Source organism: Rhipicephalus microplus, chromosome 1 (genome assembly GCF_043290135.1).
Source record: "Rhipicephalus microplus isolate Deutch F79 chromosome 1, USDA_Rmic, whole genome shotgun sequence".
Taxonomy (NCBI): Eukaryota; Metazoa; Arthropoda; class Arachnida; order Ixodida; family Ixodidae; genus Rhipicephalus; species Rhipicephalus microplus.
The window spans coordinates 198408851-198431021 of record NC_134700.1 but is presented as its reverse complement, the minus strand read 5'-3'; the positions used below and the strand labels follow the sequence as shown (position 1 = coordinate 198431021).

Here is a 22171-nt window from a genome sequence, read left to right as displayed (position 1 = left end):
GGCAATTAACGGGCGCCGTACTCCCCGACTGACCATGAGAAACGGCGGCACATGAAAGGGAACCGATAAGTGCAAAATGGGGGTGCTCTCCTTAGAACGTCGCCGCCGACAGTTAATCCTTTTGTAACCGTGGCGACGTCTGCAAGGTCGTAGAAGGCCGCGGTATACCCCGTACAAGGATTAGACTACAAGACGCCCGGCTGAGAGCTAAGTGGTTGACCGTTCCCACGGAGAAAAGCGGGGGAAACGCTCTGGTGGCCAAGCCGTATGACAACAACCCGACAGGTTGTCACTCTCGCTAGTTGCGGGCCCTCTCCCTATTAAAAAGGGGTGGGGTCAAAATATTTTTGGGGCGGAGTTTCCCCTCAATTAAACGCGCATGATTGGACCCAGGTTGAAATCTCTTGTCCCCAAGGAAGAGAGCGAGGAGACACGAGGGGGATTTAAGCGCAGGATTTTGCCCTGCTAGGCAGACTAGTCGCTGACCAAGATGGTGTAGAAACAGATCAACAAGCATCTCTTCTAGAAGTTTTTAGTGTGGCTCTGTATCGGCTGGCCACCTAAACTTAGCCGTTCGTCTAGTTGTGACGCGATATTAACGTCTGCAACGTAGACATCGGGACTTCGCCTCGAGTTAGCTCAACCTGCTCGAAGTCACCTGCAAGCACTAGCCTCCCGGAGCCACCAGCGTTGCAACACCGCCGACATCGCAGTCGTGCCAGAACTCTCTTCGACTTCTCGCATCCGTTCGTTGGGGACACAACGCTGCCGGTCATCACACGTATGCCTTCACCTGTTTATATCTTCGAACTTTCTACTCCGTAGTTCTATTCTTGTTAGTTTGTGTAGTCTGTAATAGTTCTCTCTCGTAAGCTGATTTATTGTTTCTGTTATATATTTCTTTAATTGTATCAAGTGTCGATGTATTTTGTTAGTTGTATTGAAGTGTTGTATTAGATCCCGTGTTGCTGCAATATCACTAGAGTAAAGTTTGTTTTGTTTTCCCTCGTCTCTGACCTCTTCACTGTCTCTGCTTGCGTACGGAACGAACCAACCTGCTGTCATTCCCGTCGCCGACTTCGCGCTGGCGACGCTAGAGTGGCAGCTTGTAACAATAACTTTCTCGTATTTTACCCCGTTTGTCTTCGCACTTGCCCACAGTTTTCGTCTGATGTCTCGAATGTTCCCAGAAAGATCTTCACGGGTCGAAATATTAGTGTTCTTCAATTTATTAAAATAACGAACTTTTCTCTCGAGTTCAAAAGCCTTACAATAACAGGGCGGTTTTTGTTCGTTGTCGGTTTGACTAATCTATGAATTCGTTTCATAGGAACGTTGTCTAGTTAAAGAATACTCTGAAAAATGACTTTGTTAACAGTCATTTCCAAAGTTTTAGAATTTTCGCCCTTTGTCTCAGCTAGTCCGTAAAGTATTAGGTTGATCACTGGCTGTGATTTTCCAGTTAATCTACTTTTTTTAAGTAGCTGAACTACACTGCTACCTCCACCACCATGCATAAAAGAATCATAGGTTAAGCAGGTGGTGCCTGAGCGCCACGTCGTGCAACGCCTGTTTCCTGCACCAGTGTCTGCCCCTTCCGACGGGGGAGCTGCCCACGGCGGTTTCTCCTCATAAAGGACTTTTTCTAGTCGCCCCTCAAGGCCTAAATAAAGGTCACTGTCTGTCTTTCTGTATCTGTTAAGCATCTCGACTACTGCACAAGGAAATGTTGGCATTGTTATAGCGGATATTCAGCATTCAAGCCAACAGTAGCGGTGACTTAGCCACAGTTAGCCATCATTCCCCAACAAAGCCCACAATTAGTACAACACAAGTCATTAGGTTTTTAACTGCTAAATAGTGCTGGTGCTAGGCAAGCAAAGATGGTATTTAAAGATTCGCCACTGAGTGAGACACCCTATTAAAAACCATCTTACGTATACGGGATCGTTCCTCCCTAAGGAATATAAGCAAAGAATGCCAAATAAGACATTGCCTTCAAAAACCAGCAATTCTGCTCAACAAAAAGTGAAGCAATGACAACGACTCTATCCGCCTGTTGTGTTCTACTTCGACTCTTGATTTGTTGCAGCACAAACATGGATGCACAATATCCGGCATCCTTAAATATTTTGGCGCGCTTTGCACATGACATGGCATCACACTGGCGCACATGCACTTCCCGTGAAGGAAACTAACCTTAAGATTTCTATCAACCTGAGATTACTATCCGCAATGTTGTTTTGCCATCTTTATGAGTGCCCGGCCGTTCAACACCCGAAGAATTGCGAATACGGCGCCGTTAATAAAGTCACAGTTTCGCCAAAAGGGCGAAAGCAATTAATGCGATAGCAACATATTCGAATGTTTTACGAAGCAAGGCTAGCATTTTTAGGAGCAATTTTATGTGTAGTAAACATGCGCTTGACTATATATATATATATATATATATATATATATATATATATATATATATATATATATATATATATATATATATATATATATATATATATATATATATATATACATATATATATATATATATATATATATATATATATATATATATATATCATCAACATCAGCCTGACTACGTCAACTGCAGGACAAAGGCCTCTCCCATGTTCCGCCAGTTAACCCGGTCCAGTGCTTGCTGCTGCCAATTTATACCCACAAACTTCTTAATCTCATCTGCCTACCTAACCTTCTGTCTCCCCCTAACCCGCTTCCCTTCTCTGGGAATCCAGTTAGTTACCCTTAATGACCAGCGGTTATCCTGTCTACACGCTACATGCCCGGCCTATGTCCATTTGCTCTTCCTTATTTCAGCTATGATATCTTTAACCCCCGTTTGTTCCCTAATCCACTCTGCTCTCTTCTTGTCTCTTAAGGTTACACCTACCATTTTTCTTTCCATTGCTCGCTGCGTCGTCCTCAATTTAAGCTGAACCCTCTTTGTAAGTCTCCAGGTTTCTGCTCCGTAGCTAAGTACCGGCAAGTTACAGCTGTTATATACCTTCCTCTTGAGGGATAGTGGCAATCTACCAGTCATAATTTGAGAGTGCTTGCCGAATGTTCTCCACCCCATTCTTATTCTTCTAGTTACTTCAATCTCGTGGTTCGGCTCTGCGGTTATTACCTGCCCTGAGTAGACATAGTCTTTTACAACTTCAAGTGCACTATTACCTATCTCGAAGCGCTGCTCCTTTCCGAGGTTGTTGTACATTACTTTCGTTTTCTGCAGATTAATTTTAAGACCCACCTTTCTGCTCTCCTTGTCTAACTCCGTAATCATGAGTTGCAATTCGTCTCCTGAGTTACTCAGCAATGCAATGTCATCGGCGAAGCGCAGGTTACTAAGGTATTCTCTATTAACTCTTATCCCTAACTGTTCCCATTCTAGGCTTCTGAAAACCTCCTGTAAGCACGCGGTAAATAGCATTGGGGAGATTGTGTCCCCCTGCGTTACACCCTTCTTGATTGGTATTCTGTTGCTTTCTTTAAAAAGCACTATAGTAGCAGTTGATCCCCTGTAGATTTCTTCCAGGATGTTTATATATACTTCATCTACGCCCTGATTCCGCAGTGTCTGCATGACGGCTGATATTTCTACTGAATCAAACGCCTTCTCGTAATCTATGAAGGCTATGTATAGTGGTTGGTTATACTCTGAGCATTTCTCTATTACCTGATTGATAGTATGAATGTGGTCAATTGTTGAGTAGCCTGTTCGAAATCCTGCTTGTTCCTTTGGTTGATTGAATTCTAATGTTTTCTTTACTCTGTTAGCAATTACCTTTGTAAATAGCTTGTATACTACAGAGAGCAAGCTGATCGGCCTGTAATTCCAAGACTCTGGTACTCTTCCCGTCAGGAGACACCTCGCAAACAGGGTGGCTAGTTTTTCTAACACAATCTGTCCTCCATCTTTCAGCAGATCTGATGTTACCTGATCCTCACCAGCAGCTTTGCCTCTTTGCATGCTCTCCAACGCTTTTCTGACTTCTTCTATCATTACTGGTGGGGTGTCATCTGGGTTACTGCTAGTTCTTATAGTATTAAGGTCGTGGTTGTCTCGGCTACTGTACAGATCTCTGTAAAACTCCTCCGCTATTTTAACTATCCTATCCATATTGGTAGTTATTTTGCCCTCTTTGTTCCTTAGTGCATACATCCGACTTTTGCCTATCCCAAGTTTCCTCATCACTGCTTTGACGCTTCCTCCGTTTTTCAGAGCATGTTCAATTCTCTCCATGTTATACCTTCTTACATCGCATACCTTACGTCTATTAATCAACTTCGAAAGCTCTGCCAGTTCTATTTTGTCTGTTGTACTTGACACTTTCATGATTTGACGCTTCTTAATTAGGTTCTTCGTTTCCTGGGAAAGCTTGCCAGTGTCCTGTCTAACTACCCTGCCTCCAACTTCCAATGCACACTCCTTAATGATACTCGTCAGATTATTATTCATTGTATCTACGCTAAGGTTGGTTTCCTCACCAAGAGCCGAATACCTGTTCTGCAGCGACACTGTGAATTCCTGTACTTTCCCTCTCTGTGCTAGCTCATTGATTGGCTTCTTGCGTATCAGTTTCTGTCGTTCCTTCTTCAAGTCTAGACGAATTCGAGACCGTACCATTCTATGGTCACTGCATCGTACCTTGCCAACCACTTCCACATCCTGCACGATTCCTGGGTGTGCACTCATTATAAAGTCTATTTCGTTCTTATTTTCGCCATTAGGACTCCTCCATGTCCACTTGCGGTTTTCTCGTTTTCGGTAGAAGGTATTCAAAATCCGTAAATTATTGCGTTCTGCGAATTCTACTAGTAGCTCTCCTCTGGCGTTTCTAGTACCGATGCCGTAATCTACTACTGCCTGTTCTCCAGCCTGCTTCTTTCCTATCTTTGCATTAAAGTCGCCCATCACTATAGTATACTGTGTTTTTACCTTACTCATTGCCGATTCCACGTCTTCATAGAAGCTTTCAACTGAAGCGTCATCATGGCTGGATGTAGGCGCGTAAGCCTGTATTACCTTCATTTTGTATCTTTTGTTCAGTTTAATTACGATACCTACCACGCTTTCATTAATGCTATAGTATTCCTCTATGTTTCCAGCTATGTTTCTGTGAATTAGGAACCCCACTCCCAGTTCTCTTCTGTCTGCCAAGCCCCGATAGCAAAGGACGTGCCCATTCTGTAGCACCGTATAGGCCTCATCTGTCCTCCTAACCTCACTGAGCCCTATTATATCCCATTTAACACCCTCTAGCTCCTCGAATAGTACAGCTAGACTCTCCTCACTAGATAAGGTTCTAGCGTTAAACGTTGCCAAGTTCAGGTTACAATGGCGGCCTGTCCGGATCCAGAGATTCCTAGCACCCTCTGCTGCGTTGCAGATCTGACCACCGCCGTGGTCAGTTGCTTCGCAGCTGCTGGGGACTGAGGGCCGGGAGTTATTTGACGTATGCATGTGGGAGGTAGTGGCCAGATACTGCACCAGGGTGGCCAATCCTTCTCTGGTGAGGGAGTGCGTTCCCGGCGGTGGTTACCGGTGAGGCCGCACCCCAGGCCTCTTAGTCTTAGAAAAAGGTCTAGAAAAAGGTCTAATGCGGAGCCAGTTTAAAGCGAGAAGGTGCTGGCTAATTAACTACATGAAGAGGAAAGAATCTTCCCTCCGAAGGGGAACATGCATATGCGAAAACTTTTGCGGAGAAGTACGATGAAAAGCTTTACAGTTTTCAGAGGTTCGTCCTAAACTTGCGGCGTAACAACGGCTACCTGCTTGGGCAAATCGGGAATGCCGATCAGACGCTTCTTTACTTCGACATGCCTGGCACCACAACCGTCGAGATGAAGGTGGCGAAGCAAGTTCCCGTGCTGACATCGGTCCACGGTAAAACTACAGTGACGGCAATGCTCTGTTACACGTCAGATGGGCACAAGCTTCGCCCGTACGTCATGTTTAAATGGAAGACGCTCCCGAAAGGAATCGTTTTTTCGAGTGGTGTGATCGTGCGGGCCAGCGAAAAAAATGGGTGCGCGTTGCAATCGATGTCTTACGTTTTTTTTTTTTTTTTTCGCGGTGGAAATCGGGTGCGCGTTACAATCGAGGGCGCGGTAGAATCGAGTAAATACGGTATGTGTTACACACACATGGAGGAAGAGAAGAAGCAAGCTGTGGCACAGCAGGTAACCTTGAAAAGAAAACTCAAGCTCGAGCTCAGAGCATGCAAAAGAAGAAGAGAAAGCTTAAAAAAGAATAATCTTAAAGTGCTTGTTGGAGTCAGTGGATCGCATTTTGGAGGAAAAATAAAATTACGTTAAGACTTGCGTTAGCATCTTTGAAATCTTTGAGAAGTTTTTGAATTTTCAGCCACATATTGTGTGGAAACCCTACAAGTGTGGACGCGCCTTAAGCGGCAGCAGCATGACTGAGGTAACCAGTTTTATTTTTTCGAAGCGTTTTTTTGTTCAGGCAGTGAATGCATAAAAGTTCAAAACATTGTTATGGACTTCTTCAGTGAGAAGGAGTTGACTCTTAACTTGTTTTGGTGCTTACAAATTCAGGGTGATGTGAAGATTTTACTCCGCCTCGCATGCAAGAGGTCCGTGGTTCGAATCCCGGTGCCGCGCAGTTCCCAACCGGATTAAAAAAAATCCGCGTGTTGATATATATATATATATATATATATATATATATATATATATATATATATATATATATATATATATATATATATATATATATATATATATATATATATATATATATATATATATATATATATATATATATATATATATATATATATATATATATATATATATATATATATATATGCTGAATTCTCCACTAGTGAACAGTAGAGTTTTCGCCTACCGAGATGACCGATTCGATGGCAGTGGGTTCGATCCCCTTCGCAGTGGTCGCAATGCAACGGAGGCGAAATGATCGAGGCCCATACACTGTGTGATGTCAGCGCACGTTAAAGATAATGAGGTGGTCCTCCACTATCGAGCACGTCGCAGTCTAAGTGTGGCTTTCGCACGTTAAAAACCCAGCAATGTTTATTATGAGCAATCGACCATATCAAAACCGGGCCTAATTTCCTTATGTGCCTAGTAATGTAAAGCACATGTCCGAAAAATATCGAATTAGGACTTGCGCGTTCCTGATGCGTTTCATTTCATCCCGCAGCTAGATTGTAAGCGAGAAGGATTGCGCAAAAGATAAGCTCTTAGAGGTCTCAGTAAGGGTCTTTTGGATATGCTTCAAGTTTTCTTACATTTGCAAAACGGGAAAGTGCCCTCGGAGATTGAATGAGCAGAAAGGCTAAGTCAAATTAGATTGCACTGGAGTCATCGCTATATCTGTCGAAACGACGCTGCCACCACAATTGAAGAGAGAGACGTGACTGCCACCTTGCTCGAGTCTCTACTGACATAGGCGACATCAAATAGCGTTAGCAGGGCAGACGGAAGCATTGATCGAGATCACGTCGCACCCATCATTCTGAAATTAAAATTTTATTTTGGTCAGGCGACTGCTTTCGACCAAATAAACAGCGATGCTGTGTCGGCTGCAGAGCGAAAACAAACCATACGGGTTCTTTGTTCATTGTGGAGCTACACTTTCTAGTGTGCATGGAACATAAAATTCGCTGGCCTTCAAAAAGAAAGAAACGAGAAAGCACTCACTTAGACACCTTGATATCTCTGTGGAGGAACCCGCGCAAGTGCATGTGCTCTAGTGCAAGGATCAGTTGCGCCATGACGATGCGCACCGAGTCGATCTCCAAGTACTCCTCCTTGGTTACGACGCGCATCAGGTCCAAGCCGGCTATGTACTCCATGATGGTCACGTACGCCTCCTGCCACGAAGCAGGGGGCTCCAGTTTTAGTTAAGCCCGACTAAACGGGACAAAAGTTCTGCGTTACATGGAGACTCCTAATGCCACAGACTGAGAACGTCAAGGTAATTTCATGCGTGTTTTCCACACTGCGGGTTCTCGAAAGAAGTCTGGCACCTGAGTGTATATTTTAATGCATTGTCAAGTGTTCAGCAGGTTTACACTGTTAAGTGTTACAGAGAACGTAGACATGGTGCGGGACTTTTTTGGTTGTACGGGCACCGAATGACGTGCATCACTGTCTTCCAGGCCACCCTGTTGGAGAGTGAGATTTACCCAGTTTTTGTGACACACACCCGTCTTTGTGATAGTTCTCTGATAGGCCACACATATTTCTGTGGTACGCATCTGTTTGTTGGGCTAGCTGTTACCTTCTTCGTTTTTAGTGGACCAGTAGTGAATAGTTGAATTTAAGCAATGTCTGTAGCGATGCTCACAAGCATCATGATGCTCACAAGCATCACCACGAATCCTGAACATGACGAACAGCTTCGAGGTAAAACGTTTTCTAAAGGGGTGAAATGGGTTAAGCTGAGACTTGTATGTCATACAGCAGACACTAAGGTGTGGAGTCACATCACTAGTAAAAACAGCATTTATACTTCAGAAACATATTACATAGAGCTCGATACGCTAAAGCAACTTTAATATCTGGCGTGTTGTCTCCATATCGTCTCTCAAGTGCGAGTGGCCGCCACTCCAACACCCTTAACCGCGCGTTATAGTCACATTAGGTTTTGCTGCTGTTGTTTTCCTGGGTCGCTTACTGACGAGTCATGCAGCAGAGCACGTAGAATTCACCTTGACACAGAAACAGCAGTAGTACTTGACGAGAAACGGGTTTCTGATGACCGACGCGACAACCTTGTCCATGGCGGCCTGCTTGTGACGGCTGAACCGGTCCATGTTCACAAGCTTCACCGTCGCCACGAAGTTGGCAGGGCGGTAGTTGGCCAGATACACGGCTCTGCAGAGCGCGAATCCGGATTGCAAGCTTATCAGCCTCCACGCTCTACAATAGATTATCTACCGAGAGGGGATTATGTGTGGATGCGAAGCAGCGGGCGCTAACACTTATACACTGCAAGCGGCCATGACGCTGTCACTCATCGCCGCGTTGCGCAGGAGAGAAACCTGGAAAGGCGCAAGGCACGCAGTGGTAGATCTGTGTTTTCTACTGGAACATGTCAATCACTGCTAATGGGCAATCTGAGACAGAGAACTCCGATCGGACACAGAGACCTTCAGTCCGCTTTTACTCAACGCTTACGCTGCCAATTTTTATTGTTCAACAACGCACAGGAGAAATCTTCCACAGCCATTACCTTGCAGGTGAAGATCCAGTGCCTATAAATACAGCGTGGCCAGTGAACGGTTGTGCAGCGCGAGCATTCGGTTTTTTCAATCAAGAAACTCGCTAGCAGACGTTGCCTGCGTCGGCAGTGCGAGGCAAGAGAATAGGGGAGCGTAAGAGAAGAGAGAGGAAGGGGATCCACAGTGAGGGGGAGGGGGGGACGCTTCGTGATGAGGAATACAGCTCCCAGCATGAAATGCTTCGCATCTAAAAGCTAAGTGATATTAGCAGGAGTGCGAGCTTTACCGTAAATGCTAGCAATTTCTAGTGATATTGTGCCTCGCCCCGTCCTCTTAGAATGAGAATCAGCATAACGTAAAATGTCGTGCCTTATTCTTCTTCACAACAACCATTTGTGCAAGTGCGCGAAAACAAATCGCATGTTTTGCGCAGTTTTGAGATAAGGCGCATAACGCGACAAAACTACTTGTGTTACAAAAAAGACGCCGCTACTCGTGAATTATGCTGCCCTAGAACTCAAACCTCTTAATCATGCATTCAGCAAATTCGCTCCACCTACTAAGCGGCAAACAGGAGAACATGAGCGCTTCGACTTTTCATCCCAGTCTTGAACATATCAGTTGTTACCTGGACAGTTTTCACCAGTAGAAATAGTTGCGCTGGCTGTATTCACGCTCGACGCTTGGACCGGGCGAGTGAAAAATGCGGTCTATTTGCTTTGTTTTCGTACCTACAAATAACGAGCACTGCAGTATACCGAAAACTAGGAATGGTCACAGGAACGTTTATGTTCGCGACGCCCATTCTCCGCAGCCCACACACAATATACACGTGAGAAACACAAAAGCGATCGCGCACTTACTGTTGATTGATTGATTGATTGATTGATTGATTGATTGATATGTGGGGTTTAACGTCCCAAAACCACTATATGATTATGAGAGACGCCGTAGTGGAGGGCTCCGGAAATTTAGAGCACCTGCGGTTCTTTCACGTGCACCCAAATCTGAGCACACGGGCCTACAACATTTCCGCCTCCATCGGAAATGCAGCCGCCGCAGCCGGGATTCGAACCCGCGCCCTGCGGGTCAGCAGCCGAGTACCTTAGCGACTAGACCACCGCGGCGGGGCGCGCACTTACTGTTAACTGCGACAGACGTATGAATTTTTTCACTTCTATATATGCATCATCGTACCACACATATACGCATCTGTATTCATATGCGTATGCAAACAAGTTCAATATGAAGCTGAAATACGGGTTACTTGGCCGAAGATTCAAAACCATGGACAATATATTACCAGTAAGCTTGCTTATTATTGATATTTATTGCGGATATTTATAACCGTTTCTAAATCCTTTGCCGTATAACGATGCCAAGATAGAGTTTTAAGGTCCGTTATGGCACATACACCCTATTAAGCATTGTAAATTTCGTGGGCTAGAAGATTTACACTTAAAGAAAACATTTCTTCCACCAAAGAACGATGACAGTCCTTCCACAGCCGCTACACGAAAAACAAAATTGGGCCCTCCCTCTGTGCTGCAGGTCCCTCCTCTGTCTGTGTCCTTTCGCGCTACAGTGACTTCTCTAGATTAATCACGGTCGCACAGTTGCTTATTGCATACAGTGCTCGCGTGCTGCTGTTGGAATCGCAATAGCATATCGTGTTAACGCACCCAAATCCACCAGCCCCGAGCATCTTCATGTTCTTGAAGTCCCGCATCCGTGGAATATACGTAGAGAACGGAAGTGGTTTAGGTGGATTCATCTGCGAAATAAGCAAACAGAAAAAAAAAGTCCACACAACGCGAATGCTAAGTTGAAGTAAGGTTGCAGCGATGTGGTAGTTATGTGTTACACTAGAAAAAAAAAGGGGGAGGGGGGGTGACTGTCCTGTTACTTGTGTTTTGCGAGTCCTGATATGCCGTCTGTATAGCTCGCTTTAAATGAACCCGTTAACTCTCCTTAGGAGATCAATATACTCTGTTCGAAAAGTAGCGGGACGCACGACTTTCCAGAAGAACATTAGCGTATATGTCTTTAAAGAATGTCATCAATGTGGCAAGTGAGAAGTCGCGAAAATAAGGGAGACAAGGAACTTTTTTAGAGTGTAACGTTGCGCCGTTCGTACCTCATTCCATTAAATTGCATCTAATAGGCGCGAATGTGTCGTAACAGCTCTCCCTGTTGTATCTATTTCATTCACACATGTATTTGTCTAACCAAAATAACGGTGGCACAGAGCCTTACGCAGAACTACAAAGGTAGCTAGCAACAAATTGAAGCAAGTGATGCTCGGAATAGATGCGCTATTCCGGAGTCAATAACTCATTCATTTACTTTGGTATCGCATCCTTCAGCAAGCGCGGCAAAAAGTTAAACGAGTTGACATATAGTGTAATGCTTACATGGCCTGTAACGTTAGGTCACGCCATAAGAGCCCAGGTATAGATAAAAGGACTGACCAACGTTTCCACACATCACTGTCCCATTTCTCAAAGGAACTTCTGCCATAGAATTTCAGCGAAGTACTATGCAGCTCAAAAAATCATTAGATATTCATTGTCTTGGGTTAAGAACATAAATAATTTAAAATATCATATCTACTTGACTACGGGAGGGCTGGTAACCAGTCATCCCACCAACATACATCGTTTAGAAAAAGTGGTTAACGATTCTGAGTACTTAGTACTCTACTATGGGAGCGCGTAAAGCCGCCCCCTGAGTATAGTGAATTGATGCTACAGCGAGATAATGTGTATTTAGAAAAAGTGGTTAACAATATTGAGTACTTGGTATACTATGGAGGGGGGGGAGCATAAAGCCGTCCCGTAAGTATAGTCAATTTACGCTACAGCGAGATAATACGTGTTTAGAAAACGTGGTTGACGATATCGAGTACTTAGTACTCTATACTATGGGAAGGCATAAAGCCGCCCAGTGAGTATGTTGAATTTCCGCAACAGAGAAATAATGTGTTTAACAATAGTAGTTAACGATTGTCAGTACTTGGCACTCCACAATGAAAAGGCATAAAGCCCCCCCCCCCCCATAAGTATCGTGAATTTACGCCACAGCGCGATAATGTGTGTTTAGATTAAATTGGCAGATCCCACCTACAGTGGGAATCGATGATATGCGAGGCGCGAATGAGAAATGTTGATGTCACTTTAAAATCAGCACAACGTTACGAGGTGGAGGTAGATGATGCCGTACATGATTTCGGTGTCATGATTATCATGTTTGGATGTGTCGTTTACCTTCGTCATCTATTCACGTCATGTGATAGCAACTTTAGTATATCTGGAGCTAGCGAAACAGCCGCGAGCACGCTGTGAGCGTGGTATGTTGTCATGTTCTTACATGACACGCGTGCTAAGATTATTATGTTTCCACCAGTCATATATTTCGACATCTAACGACGTCACGCAACACCAAATTTGGTATATGTGGAGCTAGCAAGACGGCCGCGAGCGCATTATGAAGGGCCCAATATACTCCAATGTAGCGTTGACGCGCGCGCACGCTGGGGACAGCGACGCAACGTTAGCAAAACGCCAGCACTCTATAGTCTGACGCCAGGCGCGACTAGCGTCCGTCGGCGCGGCCCGACGGCAACCGGCGCGAAATGTGACATGCTGCATTTCGCGCCGATGCGTTACGCAGACAACGCTGCGTCTCCCTTTTTTCGTAACGGAGGGACGCCAGACGCGCTGAAATGCGCATGCGTCAAAGCAACGCGGTGTGGACGCGCGCCTGCGAGTATATGGAAGGACCGGCGCCTGGCATGGCAACGCCGGCGTGACGCGGCGGAATGAACGCCGGCGAGCATGCGCACCGCGTAACGTCGAATGTATTGGCGCCTTGACTGTGGCATGTAGTCATGTTCTCACATGACACAAATCTCATGATTATCGTGTTTGCACCAGTCACATACCTTCGTCATCCATTGGCGTCACGTAATACCGAGTTTGGTACATGTGAAGCAAGCGAAACGGACGCGAGCGCATCATGAGCGTAGCATGTAGTCATGTTGTTACATGACACGCATATCATGTTTATCATGTTTGCACCAGTATCATACCATCGTCGTCCATTCACGTCCCGTAACACCGAATTTGGTATAAGTGAAGCTAGCGAAACGGCCGCCAGCACATCATGAGCGTGGCATATAGTCATGTCTTTACATGACACACATCTCATGATTATCATGTTCGCACCACTCACATGCCTTCGTCATCAATTCAGGTACCGTAATACCTAATTTCTTATATGTGACGCTAGCGAAACGGCCACGAGCGCATCATGAGCACGGCATGTAGTCATGTTGTTACTTGACACGTAAGTCCTGATTTTCATGCTAGGGTCTGTCACTTGTACTCGCCATGTAATCATGCCATACCATACCAGCTTTGCAATATGCCTTGTGAACGAAACCACCGCAAGAGCTGCAGGACCGTGAAATGTAAACCATGATATTGATGACATACATGTCATGATTTTAATGGTATGACTAGTCAAATATGTTCTTCATACAGGCATGTTAGGCCACACTAAGTTTGGCATCGATACCATTATCGAAACGGCCAGATTAGATAGATAGATAGATAGATAGATAGATAGATAGATAGATAGATAGATGCATACATACATACATACATACATACATACATACATACATACATACATACATACATACATACATACATACATACATACATACATACATACATACATACATACATACATACATACATACATACATACATAGATAGATAGATAGATACATACATACATACATACATACATACATACATACATACATACATACATACATACATACATACATACATACATACATACATACATACATACATACATACATACATACATACATACATACATACATACATACATACATACATAGATAGATAGATAGATAGATAGATAGATAGATAGATAGATAGATAGATAGATAGATAGATAGATAGATAGATAGATAGATAGATAGAACGCTCAAAGTAGCCGAAGTTCGTTAAGAAATGCTTCGCATTTAAAATGTGGTATGTGGTTAACGATATTGAGTACTTCTTACTCTACTATGGGAGGGCATAAAGACGTCCCGTAAGTACAGTGAATTTACATCACAGCGAGATGATTGCTAAAGCACATGTATTTAGAAAAAGTGTTCAACAACTTCGCGTACTTCATACTCGAAATCGTACTAGAAAGCGACACTGTGGGAGAGCAGTGCGCCGTCCCTTGCTAATGTACATGTGTGTTTAATGTACATGGGCGCTCCGCATCCTCCTCAGCTTCCCTCGGGGGAACACTGAGGAGGATGCGGAGCATATAATTGGCAAGCACCAAACGACAGTGGGAACTTGGATGGGAACGTTCACGATCTGGCCCTTGATTCCGTACTGTCCGTTGCCGTGAGTCAAGCGTCGTATACTCACGAACGGGAGTCGAGGAGCGATGAGTCGTTCTTCAACCGCGTTCAACTCGGGTAGATGTCCGGGTCGGGGCGGGTAGCGGTAGCCGTAACTCACGCTAGCCGAGGGAACTCGACCGGCAATCAACGACTGCTTGCACGTAGCACACACGACGTAGTCGGCATAGTCGGTGCCCTTTCCAAACGTATCGCAAAGAACCGACAACGCTTTGGAGTTGTTCTGAATGTTGCCGATCCGAGTTAAGTTGTTATCGAACCAAAGACGATCACACACCTTGCAGGTGTGGCCGAAGCTTCGGTCGAGGAAGTCGCGCTTGAAGCGAGCGTTGGGGGTGGCATACTGCTTGGCGCGCCACGCCGCTACCTCGGCGCGCTTGCGCTCGCGGGCAGCATCGGGATCGGCCTCTCGTCGCCGACGCTTGCACTCGGCTTCCCGTTTTCGAAAGTCCGGGTCCTCTTGTCGACGCTTACGTTTCAAAGCGGCCGAATCCGGTGCTGCTGCTCGACGCTGACGTCTCTCAGCGGCTTCACGTTCTCTAAGTTGAGAATCTTCCGCTCGACGCCGACGTTTACGTTCGGCGTCGCGAGCTCTTCTCCGCGCTGCCTTGTCTTCGGACGACGACTTGGTTGCGGTTCCGCCAACACTTTGGCCGGCGCTGGTCGAAGGGACGTCGATCATTGCGACCTCGGACGTCGACGCGCCGTACAAACCAACCGACGAGCGGCAACTGAGCGAGCGAGCACCGACCTTGAGTATATATACAGCGCGACGGCGCATGCACTGTCAGCTGTCGAATGTTCGAGAAGGGGGAGAAGCGCAACGGCGCATGCGCGCGCGTCAGCTGCCAATGTTCTCGAAGCGTGACGGCGCATGCGCGCGCGTCAGCTGCCGATGTTCTCGAAGCGTGACGGCGCATGCGCGCTACATTATACAGCTAGCGAATGTTCGTGAAGAGGAGAAGCGCACGCGGTGTGTAGAGGAGGAAGGGTGCACAGATGGTGGAGGAGTGAAGCGCGCGCGGTGTGTAGAGGAGGAAGGGATGCACAGATGGTGGAAGGAGGAGGAAGAAGCTTGCGGACGGCGCCGCACTACAAGCCTCGAGTATTAGATGCTCCGCATCTAAAAGTTGTTAACGACTTAGAGCACTAGGTACTCTACTATGGGAGAGCATAAAGCCGTCCCTTGGAAATAATCAGTGCACACAGTCACTCGAAACGGCTCCTTGGTGGCCTACCTGAAGCGATTGATGAGAATATTGCGTGGTCGTGTCGGAGCAACAAACAGTTTTTTTTTTCAAGCCATACTGCTCAAAATGGGTCTTTGTGTCACTAGTTTTTTTCTTAATAATCCTTAAAGTCCTTTCAAATCGTATTTTAAACTATGTTTTTGACACTCAATCCTATAGCCTACTTTTATCAAGAGCAACGATCTTTTATTGCACAATCAACCTAGCGCTTACGTTAACATAGAAAAAGTTTTTGGTCTTCAAGTGTTTCATAGTTGATTGCTCCGAGATAAATGGAGCACAAATGCTGCTTTCGCGTTTGTCGGTAAGGCTTCGCGAAAGCTCTCACTCCATTTGGGCAGCCACCAGCTCTGGCAGTTTTCTGAGTTTTCTTATCACGTACCGGTCAAGTCAAATGAGCTTCGATGATACACCTATAACTGGAGTACTCAGAATGACATCATCGAACACTTGAAAGAGTGCTCGTGCTAGGTTAAAGTTTTCCGAGCTCATCCTTTCTGCAAAAAAAAAAAAAAAGAAAAGATCGACGCCAGCTAAAATAAATCAAGGCATCAGGTTTGTCATACTTTTGAACTCCATCGTGATCAAAGCTTCCGTGGGGAAGCCGAAATGTCTTGTTTTGTTTTAAAGTGTTTTATTGCGGTCCCCGTTTCTTCTTCTTTCGTACTGCGTCCCCCTGGGCATGCAGACGAGATTCCACAAAACCCTGAATTTCATCGTATTCTTCCTACGCCCCACTTGAGATGCTTCTACCAAAACATTCCTTACAAACCCAGCGAAACAATGCTAATGAAGATCCGAATAGAGTACTATGCTTACCCGTTCGAGCTTGTTGACAATAGCTTCACCGATGGCCATCCAGTCTGTGACGGGCACCTCGGCAATCTTCTCCAACGAGGTCGCCACCTCGCCCACGATGATAGTCAGCTTGCGCACGGTGACGCCGAGTTCTTTCGCAACTTCCGTGTTTTTCTTTATACACTGCGTAAGAAATTACGTCTAAGATTGTTGAAAATATTCGTGGAGCCCGTGTTGGGCAGCAAGTTGGTAAGACATCATTTTAACACTTAAACTGTGCTGGACAAAATGGCAGAGTTGAGGCAGACTACACACACTGATATCGAAGTCCTCAGCGCAATTTAAATTTTAAAAATATCCTAAAATTCACTCGCAATACGTCCATCAACTTGTTCAACACCTATATGAAAAATACACCTTGACAATCACGGCAATTGCGCCTGCACGAAGTGTAGTAGTGTTGCCGTAGGGCGGAATTGAAAATGCGACAGAACTCAAACCATGTGTAGTCAAAGCAGCCGTGATATTTAATATTATCGCCAAACAGAACAGGAGCGGCATTATGAACAGAGTGTTTACCAATAATGAATAATTAAAACCATTTTAGATAAGCAAAACCACCAATGTAAAAGTTACCCATAAGTAGTCATGGCACCAAGTGAAAATTTTCGTCCCCATACGGATCAAAAAGTAGCCAATTCGGCACAAAGCAGCCACCAGTGCCAACCCTGACGATGAGAATAGTGTAGTTAAATTGGCTGCAAGAAATATGGCACACCGGTGGTAAGTTCAATCTCTTCCCTCTCATTGGTCGTCCAGCCGGGAGCTTTCGGTCATCAAGTCATCAAATTAACAAATGAATGAATAGCTACAATGTTATCTCCCTGTTGCATTATATATAGCCGGGTATTAACCAAGAGCCGAGAGCACTGAATTAATGTAGCATGGTAGCTAACACCGTGTAAGTCCGCACCTGTGGCTTTCGGTTATGAGAGTCGCAGCTTCGGTCCCTACCAGCGGCAGGTTGGCTTTTCGTCTACGAAACTTTCTTCAAATCCAGACCACAATTATAGCAATACATTTAAAGCCGTAAAACTAACATCTCCTATACTTTCCATGGCTTCATTATGTGTTGTGTTTTATTAAGCTTGTATTAAAATAAAGAAGCAAGCAATAAATGGTTCCCTTCCATCGTGCGTGTGATACAAAAAGAAAAAGTACACTTCCTCAAAAATGTCGTTCATCGTTATACGATATGAAGTGGTGCGGAGATGCGGGGGACGGTTACCATGTTGTGCAGACCAACCAGATTCTCGACCATGTCGCGGACGTCCTGGTACGTGATGACCTGCTTGTTGAGCTTGAGGAGGCACTCCTGCGCGTGCAGGACGACCTCTTCCTGGCAGAAGTGCGACAGCGGCTCGCGCATCAGCGACACCTTGCTCTCGCGCTTGATGAAGAAGTCCAGCAGCACAGCGGCAGTCTTTGGAATCTGGGAGCAGCACACGATTGTAGCACGTACCCATAATGAGCCGATAGTTCCTTATTGAAAGGTCGCTACAACAAACGTCATTTAGCGCCGCTTCCTGGCCGTACTATTATAAAGCCTTCAACTATTATACCGAAGGCTGAGTGCACGTCATATCACCATCGAGCTTCTGCCCCGACGCGGTGGTCTATGAGCTCGAATACTGACCCGAAGATGGTGCAACCGAATACCGGTATGGCGACGGCAGAATTTAGATGAAGGCGAAAAGCTAAAAAGCCCGTGTGTTTAGATTTAGGCTCACCTTAGAGAGCCTCGGGTGGTAGAAACTTCCGGAGCTATTCAATACGTCTCGTGTCCCATAATTGCGTCGGAATTTCGGGATGCAAAACCTCAACAAGTATTATTAAACTCGTGTTTCTCTGCCCATTTCAGCTGAGACACAAACAGCGGGGGAAAAAAATCTCGCAGTCACATTTTGTAATGTGGGCGTACGCCTGATTTTTTTATTTTTTTGACGCACCGTACACTGTAAGCAAAAGTTAGCCGAGATGGGAGTTTCTCCAGCACATAAGCCCACAAAACTCCCCTGCCTCAATTATTTACTCCCTGGTAGGGAGTGAACTCGGCACATGTCATCGTAAAACGCCCCCTCCTTAATCACAGAGTTTATGAACGACATGACCTTGTTAAACTCCCCAGGGAGTTTCAGGTCACGTGGTTACAAACTCCCTATAGGAGCTTTAAAAACCCTCTTTGAGCGTGACGTGTGTGTGTGTGCGTGTGCGTGTGTTTGTGTGTGTATGTGTGTGTACGGGCATATGTTTGCACGTCGGTGTGAAACACATGTGCTTTGTGCGGCTAACCGTGTAAGCATCTGTCAACAGGCAACGATATTATAAGTGCACCGAAGAATAGCAACGACTGGTTGGTATTTACTGGGAACATTTCAATATATTTCGCACCGTTAAACCACGCTGCACATCGGTCTGATTCCTCAACGAAACGTCGTGAATGCCGCGCTTCAAAGGGCCGAGTAACAAAAAACTTCGAAGAATAAATTAATGGTAGCAAAAGCAAGCTGTTACGATCGTCAGCGGCTGCTCCTGGAGTTTCACCATCAGAAACTTCAAAGTGGTCTGAAGTAGGCTTCGCTCGACTACGGCAGGCTGGCCGGCAACCGGTCTGAGAGTTGCGCCGGCGACGCTCTCGCCCCGTCTCCGCCGATAGTGTCTTCTCGCAGTGTCACCGGTATTTCACCGGCTGTAACATCTGAGTGGTAAGAAGGCCTCGCTATGCCGTCGGTATCAAGCCGGCATCGTATCGAACTCGCACTGCGCGCCGGCCACCGCGGCAAGCGCTACGAGCTAGCACCGACCACCGGCGATGCAAAGAATGTGTTTCACAAAAAAAGAAGGCTGCTGGGACGTGTAACAGTCTTCTGCGCCTTGCGACCGCAGCTGTCAATGACTAACTACAAGGCGAGCGCCGAACGAGGCGGAGTACGATCGTCAGCGATTGCACCGTAAAACTTCGCAGCGGTTCGAAGTAGGCTTCGCTCGACTACGGCAGGCTGGCCGGCAACCAGTCCGAGAGTTGCGCCGGTGACGCGCTCACCCCGTCTCCGCCGATAGTAGCTTCTCGGAGTGTCACCGGTATTTCACCGGCTGCAACATCTAAGCGGTAGGAAGGCCTCGCTATGGCGTCGGTATCAAGCCGGCATCGTATCGAGCTCGCACTGCGCACCGGCCGCCGTGGCGAGCTCTGCGAGCTATACATGCAATGCATGCGAGCAACGGGAACAGCGACTGCGAACAGTCCCATTCGTTTAAGTCTATCGTTCCGTAGCTTAAACTGCGTGGATAGCGGACACCTATTTCTGTGCATGGGAAAAACGAGACGTAAACTGCACATCAGCAAGCATTTTGTGATCGCCAGCTGTCATTCATCGAATCACCGTGCCGTACTCGTGAGTGAGGCCTAGTCGTCGAACGCGGTAGCGGCAGTCTACCTCGGTTCATCGCTGGAGCTGCTAAATGTGCCTCGTTAATGTGTTCATTCAAGGCCGCGCGCACTTTGTGTATGATTCCGTGCATTTTACGGGTCCACAAACAGTACTGCTAATGCAAATTCAGCCCGTACGACAGAGCGTCAACTGATGAAACTTTTTCGCTATAGTAAAAAAATAATTAATATTAGGCAGGCTTAGGATAAAAGGCATGTGTATTGAAGTGCTTAGATTAGACCACAGCAAGTTCATACTTACACCGTGCGTAATTATTGCCTAATTAATAGCGAAAAAAGGCTTTCACCAGGGCTACATGGGAGGTAAAAATGTGGTGCATATATATACCCGGTGACAATATGGTAGGTGTGTACTGCGTGTGGCAAGCTGTGGTGAGTGCGAGTGTTGTGATAAACGTAAACGTTCTGATAATGTTTGTACTGTAATCATTGTTGTGCGCATTAAATGTTATGTAATTAAAGTTAAGCTTGCGCATGGTACGGCTGCTGACGTAATTTTTTTTTCTTTGTCGATGCAAAAAATTTACTCCCATACTGACCTGAAAAAGTTCCCCAATGGATGTAAATAAAAACTCCCCTGGCACCATGCAAAAACCCCCTACTGATGGGGAGTAAATTTTTTACTCCCTCCGGGCGGTTTTTTAAAACTCCCATCTGGGCGTGCGCTAGAGGACAAGGTCATTTACTCCCATCTCGGCTTATTTCTGTTTACAGTGTCTATAGACAAATCGTGGCCCGTATAATATATATATATATATATATATATATATATATATATATATATATATATATATATATATATATATATATATATATATATATATATATATATATATATATATATATATATATATACGAAAATTTTTGTTCAGAACATTTCAATGGAACAAATGAGTAATGACAGATGTCCCAGAGCCACTACATTATGAGAGACGCCGTATATAGCGGACGTCTCCGAAAATTTTGACCATCTGGTGGGCGCCTTAACGAGCTGAGCCTGATATCGCCCAGTAAACGAACTTTTAACGTTTCACCTCTATCGAAATTTGACCACCGCAGCGGGAATCAAACCCGTGTCCTTCGAGTCAGCAAAGGAGTACCATAACCACTGTTCCACCCCGGCGGGTACAGAACATATCATTAACAAAGCCCGCTGACCAATGTGGAGAAAGCCCTTGCGAAAGAGAAGTTGTGTGAGTACGACGCCTGTTATCAACAGACTTGTTTCTCTACAGCGTAAATATATTTTTATATTTACAACTGAAAAGAAACGCGAAACATCAAGCTTACAGATAAGGTTGCTGCATCGACACAGTTGCTAAAGGCAGCACCTCCCATTTTGCACTCTTCTAACTATACAGCTCTGGCAGTTATTTCACGTACTCTCTGAGGCATGGATGAGCCGATGAGCGACGCAGGACGGGCCCTGCAGCTAGGTAGACAGGCCGGGCCCTGTCACAACCATCAGCGGTAATCATACTTGTTAAGTCGTGTTAAGTGTGTTAGAGCACCGTACTTGAAAACGAACAAGCTCGCTCATCTTGTGAAGCAAATTCAACCAAATTGACGCACTCGAGCTCACATGAAACTGCGGAGAAATCACGCACATAAGCAACTGCGCTGCCTGCTCCGTGACGTACCGAATGTGTTGCTTCAGCTCATCCCGTCGTCGTTGAAGTGATCAAGCTACGAGTACGCGATAAGTGTAATAGCGTTGCTAAAAACCAAGTTCCTTACCCTCGGGTAGAGAGTCACAAGCATCTTCGCCGACACCTTTCGCTTGTCTAGGACTGCAATATAAAACAAAAACGTACAGTATGTGGGCCGTGCCCATAACGTTACGGATTGTGTCTATTACAGAAAGATGCCGTCAACATCACCTATAGATACTTCTCTTATTGCGAACTTCAACATATTAGTT

The 22171-nt window shown here is 45.5% G+C and overlaps 1 protein-coding gene across 1 annotated transcript in view; it reads right to left on the bottom strand.

Annotated features, from left to right (window-relative positions):
- LOC142766640 (microtubule-associated serine/threonine-protein kinase 3-like) overlaps nucleotides 1–21588 on the bottom strand; it is a 60919-nt gene extending 39331 nt beyond the window's left edge. Inside the window, exons 1-6 of the mRNA XM_075868010.1 lie at nucleotides 21541–21588; nucleotides 18028–18231; nucleotides 16761–16922; nucleotides 10865–11007; nucleotides 8721–8886; nucleotides 7708–7880 (exon numbers count right to left, since the gene is read on the bottom strand). Of these exons, the coding sequence (XP_075724125.1) occupies nucleotides 7708–7880; nucleotides 8721–8886; nucleotides 10865–11007; nucleotides 16761–16922; nucleotides 18028–18231; nucleotides 21541–21588 (896 nt within the window). The remainder of the gene's footprint in view (nucleotides 1–7707; nucleotides 7881–8720; nucleotides 8887–10864; nucleotides 11008–16760; nucleotides 16923–18027; nucleotides 18232–21540) is intronic.
- Between the last annotated feature and the right edge of the window lie 583 nt (nucleotides 21589–22171).